The 8,509-nt window shown below is 42.1% G+C and overlaps 1 protein-coding gene across 1 annotated transcript; it reads left to right on the top strand.

Moving 5' to 3' along the window:
* Nucleotides 1-518: 518 nt before the first annotated feature.
* LOC139658421 (voltage-dependent calcium channel gamma-7 subunit-like) lies at nt 519-8,240 on the top strand (the record flags this gene model as incomplete). Its single annotated transcript, XM_071536551.1, has 3 exons — nt 519-714; nt 4,680-4,766; nt 8,080-8,240. Coding segments are annotated over exons 1-3 (444 nt in total), but the record flags the coding sequence as incomplete, so codon positions are not given.
* Between the last annotated feature and the right edge of the window lie 269 nt (nt 8,241-8,509).

Raw genomic sequence — 8,509 nt, 5'->3', positions numbered from 1 at the left:
AATATAGCGCCCCCATTAGGTCAATTAGTGTCATTTTTTTATGTGGTGGAACACAGCGCGAAAATGCCATATCACCTAAAACAGTGATTCTCAACCGTTTTCATATCAAGGACCCCTAATCTAGTCCCCATTAGAGCCACGGACCCCCATTTGATGAGATTTTGTCTCTCGGACCCAAATCTGAGAATATTTTTATTGTTAGATATGATTTTGTCCAGAATCTCATGGCTATCTGTATTGTAGGTAGAGAGATAACAGAGAAACTATGATCAAACAGTCATTCTTCTACATTCTCTAACTGTGTTAACTTCTTGTAAATGAAATAATGTTGAAGTTTAACAATTCATCAATTTGCTGAGGACCCCCTTGGAACCACCTCAAGGACCCCTGGTGGTCCCCGGACCCCACGTTGAGAACCACTAACCTAAAATATCATGTTTGACGGACACAGCCAATCCACAGCTGATCACAAACACAGTCGATCAATAAAGTGAGTATTGTCCTCTCCTCCCCCGCAGATGAGTTCGTTCAGCACGCGGGCGCTGACGCTGCTCTCCTCGGTGTTCGGGGCCTGCGGTTTGCTGCTGGTGGGCGTCGCCGTGTCGACGGACTACTGGCTGCTGATGGAGGAGGGGATCGTCCTGCAGCAGAACCAGACCACCGAGGTCAAGATGGCGCTGCACTCCGGCCTGTGGAGGGTCTGCTTCGTCGCAGGTCTGCCACCGCTCTGCTGCACTTTTTTTTGTGTGCATTTAAAGCTTAAATTTGTTGTGCTTTTTCTTCTTCTTTCTGTCTATGTTTGTTTGTTGTTTACCGTATTTCCTCTAATAGTGGCCGGTAGTCAATTAAAAGCCGGGTCTCCGATAATGTCCGGGGCCGTGGTCGACATGAACAAATAAAGGCCGGCCCCACATACAGGCCGGGGAAAAAAACAACGGTGGATACCGGTAAACTCCTGGTGCCTGTTATATAATGTAACTGTAGTTTGTAGTAACGTACAAGTGCCACCAGATGGCAGTATGTCACAAGATGGCTCGGCTGGCAGAAGTCTCTGGAGCGTGCCGTCGTCGATTACCGTAATTATTGGTAATGCATTGCAGTAATAAAATAAACGGCTACCTAACGAACCCCAACAGAAGCAGATCAGAAAACTACTACTAAAATATGAGCAAATATACTTTTCAAACAGAGGGAATTAGAAATAAAGGCCTGTCTCTAATATAAGCCTGCTTCCAATAAAGGCCTGGTACCCTCTGCAGTTGAGGTAAATAAAGGCCCGGGCCAATATTAGAGGAAATACAGTATGTTTGTTCCCGGGTTCAGCCGATATAGGTTTTTTAAGGCTGATATGATACTGATATTTTTGTTTTGGAAAATCCTGATAGCCGATATTTTGTGCCGACGTTCAGTATCTTTAAATTTGACTATTTTCATGCCAAAGAATTACTTCATCCCCAGAGTTTTCTTCTTTTCAGGGTGGAAAAGCCTCTGAAACAGTATTTAGAGCATCATGGGACACTAAAACTCTCCACTGAAACCCATTCTAATTAAATTCTTTAAAGAGTTAGCAGCTTGTTAACTTCAGGAAGCAAAGTCATTTCAGCCACATTTTGCAGTTTTACCGGGCTCCAAACTGTTGCTATTGGTGGAAAACTACTGTTCAGTCCTGTGGGTAGTAGGAAAACTTGCAGTGGACCTGTGCCACCAAATAATTTATGCTGTAAATTAAGTCAGAATAGTTTATGATTTATCCATTTTTAGAACATTAGACTGCATTATGATAATGAATAATGTTTGACAGACAGGTTCACAGACTTTTACAGACTTATTTTTAATGGTAAAAATAAGAAAAAGCTAACACTCAACTGAAAACTGATCAGTTTGTACAGTTTGAACGTTAGTGACACTGTTTGGATGTCAAGACATTTTCCAAAGCGTTCGCTCGCTCTCAGCATGTTAGGAACCGGTGTCACCAGCCATTTAAGAGACAAGTGGGAAACCTGAATCCACCATGCTGTGCCTTTCTGTCTGTCTCTTCAGTTTAACTCATACAAATACACCAAACACACACTAGCAGAACGAAAAGAGAGAACAGACACACACACACACAAAATGCAACGCACAAGCAAATACACCAAACACCTGCTACCTGAAAAAAACCCAAACAAACTAAAAACAGAACAACAACAGATTGTGTAGCCTACATTCCCACAGTGCATTTGTGGCGTTGACATATAAACCTATTTAATGATCAGTTTAGTTGAAAGTGATTTCAGCTCTGTGGTTCAGTTGATCAGCTGCTTTCATCTCTTCTATGGAGAACACAGTAACATTAGTTTACTGGCTAGCTAGTTAGCATTAGCAACTAACAACTAGCCTAACCCTAAACTGCTAGCAAACATAGTTTATAGCATATTACATGGCTACAGGCTACACACAGAAGCACTTACACAACAATGTGCTGTAAAATAGTAGAGTATGTTGTCTTTTGATCATAAAAACATTTAGCTACATATATCACTATTTATATCACTATTTATATCACTATTTACATCACTATTTCAAGCTAACAGATGAAGAACACAGAAGTTAAGTTCTCCTGTCGTCAAAACTAATTTGCATATGAAGAGGATTATGGGAGATTAAAATGGCAGCTAAAGCATGAAGATTTACAGTTAAAGTTTTCACAATAATACCACTTTGTTTTATTGATTATATAATGCAGCACAGAGCTGATTTGTACATAAAGTCTTTAACCACAACCAGGCCTGGAATTTCATCATTTTAGGGGCAAGGCCACTTGGCCTTTGGTGTTGTCAGTTTTTGGGGGGCATAAAGGCCAAATGCCAGGGCAGCAAGGCCATCAAATACGGTTTCAAATAACGTTCAAATAATGGTTGCTGGGTATAAAAAAATGAATGAAAGTAACGTTAATGTTGTAACGAAGCCAGCTACCGGTGTTAGACTACCTAACATAAAAACATAACATTGATTTGACAGCTACCTAGCAAATGTTTGATAACATTATGTTTGTTAACATTAATGTTACAAACATTAGGCTATAATACTCATTAGGCACCTAACACTTCTTAGGCCACGGGTCAGCTAACGTTGTAGTGATATACGAGCAATGCGTAACATTATATGTTGAGTTTCTTGTCTTATTCGTTCGCTAATTTATCAAACTTTCTTACCTCAGCTCAGTCGACCTTCTATTCTCAGAAATTCACTCAGTCACAGCTTTGCGGCGTTGGCACATCAGGATGAGTTCGATTAAGTCTCCTGGTTGGCCGGTGCTAGATTTGTGTCAAATTATCGTCAATAAACAGCCCGGTTTTCCAGCGGTTCATACCAGGCTCAAAATCGAACCCACCACTGGTTCTGTGCGCAGCGTTTCCACTTGTTGTTGCCCAATAAGAATTCAGAATCTCAACAGAAGACACTGGTGTCTAAAAACCGTGTTGACAGAAAAGAGGCAGAGGAGAAAGAGGCAGAGGAGAAAACGGCGAAATCAGCTGGGGCAGTGCGGGCGGGGCATCAAGGCCACTGTGGGCATCTAATCTTTTGAGGGGCATAAAGCCACACTGAGGGGGCACAGGGGCCACGGCCTTCATGGCCCCCGTGAAATTCCTGCCCTGACCACAACATGATGAAGTTTCAAAGAAGAGTGAAGAGTCTCACCTCTGTTTTGAATTTGGGTGTTGAAGAACAAGGCACTGTGGCAAAAAAAAGTGTTCATTCACACGGATACACACACACACACACACACGCACACACACACACACATCTGCAGCTACAAACAAGCATCTTTATTACTGTAGCTGTCTCTGCCGGGTCATGGCGGTGTTGCTCTGGGGAGGCGGCCATGTTTGTGTTTCCCTGTTGTCTGACGCCTGGTACAAAAGGTCAGAGGAGGGAGACGCTGGTGGCATTTGGAATGTCTGTTTCTTCTGTGCGTGTGTGTGTGTGTGTGTGCGTGTGCATGTGCGTGTGCGTGTGTGTGAGAGAGAGAGAGAGAGACAGTGAGAGAAGAGGAGAGACAGCAAGAGAGCGTGTGTTTGTACATGTATGCGTCACTACAAGTATTTTTGTGTATATGTTTGTATATTTTGTGTTCATGTGTCTGTATTGTGTGTGTGTGTGTGTGTGTGTGTGTGTGTGTGTGTGTGTGTGTGTGTGTGTGTGTCAGGTTAATAGCCGTCTCTGTATTCAGCTCCTGTCTCTCCTCCGCTCAGCTAAAACCTTGTTTCCTCGAACCTCCTGACCTCCAACTCTCCCTCCCTCTCCTTCACTTTTTTCTGTCACTTTCATCTTGTTCCCCTCTCTCTCTCTCTCTCTCTCTCTCTCTCTGTCCCTCTCTCTCTCTCTCTCTCTCTCTCTCTCTCGCTCCCTTTCTCTTTTATTTGTCCTTTTCTAAATCTATCTTTGTTTGTCTCCTCTGTCGCTCTGTCTCGGTTTCTCTCTCTGTCCTCCTCTGTGTTTTTTAACCTCTATTTTTTGTTTTGTGCCAATTTATTCAGGTTTTATTTCCATATGCAAATATTTCCATATTTCTCTGACCCAAAGAAGACCCAAATAAATCTGACTCAATCACACATCTCTCTCTCTCTGTTTGTCTGCTTATCTTTCTTTCTCTTTCTTTATCTTTCTTTCTTTCTTTCTTTCTTTCTGTCTCTCAGGACCTGAGAAGGGCAGATGTGTGGCGTCAGAGTATTTCACCGAGCCAGAGATAGAGATTACTACAGAGAATACAGCCAACATACTCAGTGAGTTGACCACACACACACACACACACACACACACAGTCCTGTCTCTCTTTACTGATCTATCTTGAGCTATTGAAAGGTGGACGGCCCATATTCTCCTTCATAAATCAAGTTCGTACAAGACCGTCTCCACACTTACATCAGTTCTACTTTTTAACACCGTCGGTTGTCGGTTTCGGCAAAATGAGAAGCCGACAATTAAATGAGCAAGTTAGCGCAAGTCTCTGACCACAGAAATGTATGTAGGACCTCAAATTTGCCAAAAATGTTCAGTTTAGCACTAAGTTACCACTCTGTACATTAAAAATGTTAACACAAAAATTCTATAGAGGGACTAAAAAAGTATTTAAAAAATGCTTCTATATAACCCTTTTTAACATTGTTTACATCATTGTCTTTTTTGGCTAAATGAGATTATGATTTTTAAATCATGAAATTTAGAAACTAGTGTTACTTACTAATCACAAAAATGTATGTATGCAAACATTCTGAATAGGATCTAAAAGTTACCAAAAATGCACATAAAATTTTATCAAAAATGGTTCTATATACCATCTTCATCAGTAACATGCAGCACTTTACTACTAATTTGAATGAAGCATTCAAAATCAAAGTAGTACACCCTTAGCCTGGTGTCCAGCTCCTATGCATCGCAGTTTTCAGCACTCTTCGAATTTACATGGCAATTCCTTATGAATCGGCATGCAAATTTGAAGAGTGCTGAAAACTGCGATTCATAGGGGCTGGATACCAGGCTAGTACACCCTAGCTCTCATGATAAAAGCTATGCTGAAGCTGCTGAACTAGTGCGTAGTTTGGTCTTGTGTGCTTCATGCAAACCGGTAGTACTTCCCAAAAGGGGAAGAATAAATATTGTTTATTTCTTGAACCATGTCTCCGATGTTCCTGAGGTCTAAGACCTGTGAAGAGTTCTAAACCTTTATAAACCTAAAGAGAATGTACAATAAAAACAGCACCGAAAAGCACTGAATGTTACTGATGAAGGTGCTTTACAGAACCGTTTTTGGGATCTTTCAATCGCTCCCAATCTCTCCTCTACGGAGCCCGGGAGTGGCCATCGGGAGAAAAATAATTTATGTTGTGGCCACGATTCACTGTAACGTGCGCACGATATGCAATTCGTTCCCTCGATTTCCTCTTTACGTACGCACAAATTGCCAAAACGTGCCCTCGAAATAGTGATATCGTGCTCTGGATATATAATCCATGCGCTCTTCACGAGCTTATAAAGAGTCAGTGCACATATTGGTGATTCTGTTTAAATGTGGCCTGTCCTGGGTGTGTTGCAGCACCTGATTGTGTTTACATGGCCTGAAGGTTAAGTGGCTAAATATGTTGCAGTATTTGGGGGATTTGCCTATTCAGTGTAAACAGACAATGGATATTAACATACCAAATCCTTACTATCTGCAATATTTGAAAGGTTCCTTTTAAGTTGCATTTTTTCCTTAACTGCACAGTAACAAAATCGAAATCAAGGGAACGAATTGTATCTCGTGCGCACGAATGAACTAAAACGTGCGCACGGTACAGTAAATCGTGGACTCAATATAACTTTTTTTCTCTCCCAATGGCCACTCCCGGGCTCCGTACTCCTCTACCTACTGACAAACATAAAACAGACAGGTGCAGTATTAGAGGTTTCATTGGGTTCAAGTGTCGCCACTCTTGTCTCTCTCCAGCTTCCAAACCAATGCTTCACCCCTATTTTCTATTTTCTATCAACAAGGTTACCAAAAAAATCCCAATATATTGGGCGAAGAACCTCTGAAGAAACATATTTTTTCCAAGTAATCCTGTGTAAACTGAACATATTTTCCCACTAAAGCAGTCGTGATCGTCGTTCCCCAGGGAACCAAAAGAAAAAATAATACATCAGCTGCATATTTCTGAACACATTTTGGAGACAGAGAAGACGTGGCGTTCTGCTCTGCTAACCGTCGAATCGTTGAAGTCTTGTTGTTTTTTTTTTTTTTAAAGAGAAGTAACAACTTAATCTGTCTGCCATGAGCTTCCATTTACTACCAAACGCTCACCGAAATCCCTAAGAACTTCTGAAGAACCACATTTTCTGTGTAAATTGAACGTAGTTTTCCTCCGAAGCAGCCGATGATCGCCGAGAGCCGGCCCACGTTCCCCCCCGGGGGAACCGTTCCGTCCCACAGCTGTTTTAATGATTTAAGATGTTGACACTGTGAACTCGACGGAAAGCGCCTTCAAAGTGCTTTTTCCCCCCGCCGCCGCCGCCGCAGTGCGTTCTGTCTCTTTGAAGTTAAACACACACACACACACACACACACACACACTGTTGTTTGGGATACACCAGAGGGAAGACATTTGCCCCGTTTACCGCTAGATAAATTTCCCCAGGTAGACGCGCAAGTCATAACACTGTAGTGGCACAGTGGGAGAATTTACTGAATAAAACATGGATTTCTGTGCTCAACAAAACTCAGACAGAGATCCAGTCGTTCTCTGTTTATGAGCAGAGAAAGTTATTGTATCACCCGGATGTTTCTGAGCACATGTCGGAGGCGTCCTGTCATCGGAGAGGACGTGTTTTTCCGTCGGATCGTCGCAAGTCTCATTTCCTTTATTTCCTTGTTTTTTTTTAAGAGAGAAGTAACAGAACATCATTCGTAGCGCTGTGATTGCGCTGGAGAGCAAACCGAACCAATTATTTCTCAACACGTCTCGGTTACAGAGCCGCTAATAAAACGTTGGGGATGTTTCCGGCTGCGTCTCCAAGTTCTTGTTTCTGTAAACAGACGTTTTCTTTGCGTTTCGGTAAACGAGGCGTGTAACGAACTCGCTAACGCAGTCCGACTTTATTATTCATAGTTTGCTCTAGTGAGCTGGCTCATGTGTTTGCCTTTAACAACTTTGAAACATCGTTTACCGTCTGTAGAAATAACTCAAGGAAGGAATTTGATGCATTTTTCCTCACTGATGATTCAATGGAGGAGACAAAGTTCAAGTTCATCTGCAGAGTTCGCTGCATTTTAGACTCAGCTTGGTGCGTACCACCAAAAACACAAAAAAAAACACAAACACAAAAAAAGTTTTTCAATTAAATTGTTAAAAAAATATTCCCGAAGGAACATTTAAAAGTGATTTAGCCACTCAGCAGTCTTCAACTAAACCCCTTTTTGCCTTGAATTCTGGAGTTAATTGAAAAACATTTTCCTTTGCAAGCGCCTGCATAATTACTAGTCTATGTATGTCTCACCCTCCCTCTCTCTCTCTCTCTCTCTCTCTCTTTCTCTCTCCCTCTCCCTCCTCCCTCTCCCAGAAATGGTGCGGACCGCCACTCCCTTCCCCATGGTCTCCCTGCTCTTCGTCTTCACCGCCTTCGTCATCAGCAACATCGGACACATCCGGCCGCAGCGCACCATCCTCGCCTTCGTCTCCGGGATATTCTTCATACTGTCAGGTAATGTGCTCATACAATATGTGTGTGTGTGTGTGTGTGTGTATTGGAACGCAAAACTTATGAGTCTCAAGTGAGTCTCAAATGACGGGTTGACAGAAAATTGAACATATCCCAGGTGCGCACTTTAAATGAAGTGCACACTTTGTTTCTCAGCACCTGCACAGTAAATCTTTCTCATAATCAGGTTTACTCGAATTCAGTTAAACTCAAACTTTGTTTCCCTCTAAGGGAGATGATGTTTGCAGACAGGACTGACAATTAAAACACACACAACGCTCATTTTATATTC

The sequence above is a fragment of the Centroberyx affinis genome, unplaced genomic scaffold (genome assembly GCF_046629955.1).
Source record: "Centroberyx affinis isolate AG114_WGS23_722 - 3 ecotype Tasmania unplaced genomic scaffold, CSIRO-AGI_Caff_v1 ptg002891l_1, whole genome shotgun sequence".
NCBI classification, from domain to species: domain Eukaryota; kingdom Metazoa; phylum Chordata; class Actinopteri; order Beryciformes; family Berycidae; genus Centroberyx; species Centroberyx affinis.
Note: the sequence above shows the minus strand (reverse complement) of the source record. Positions and strands in the feature narration are given on the sequence as shown.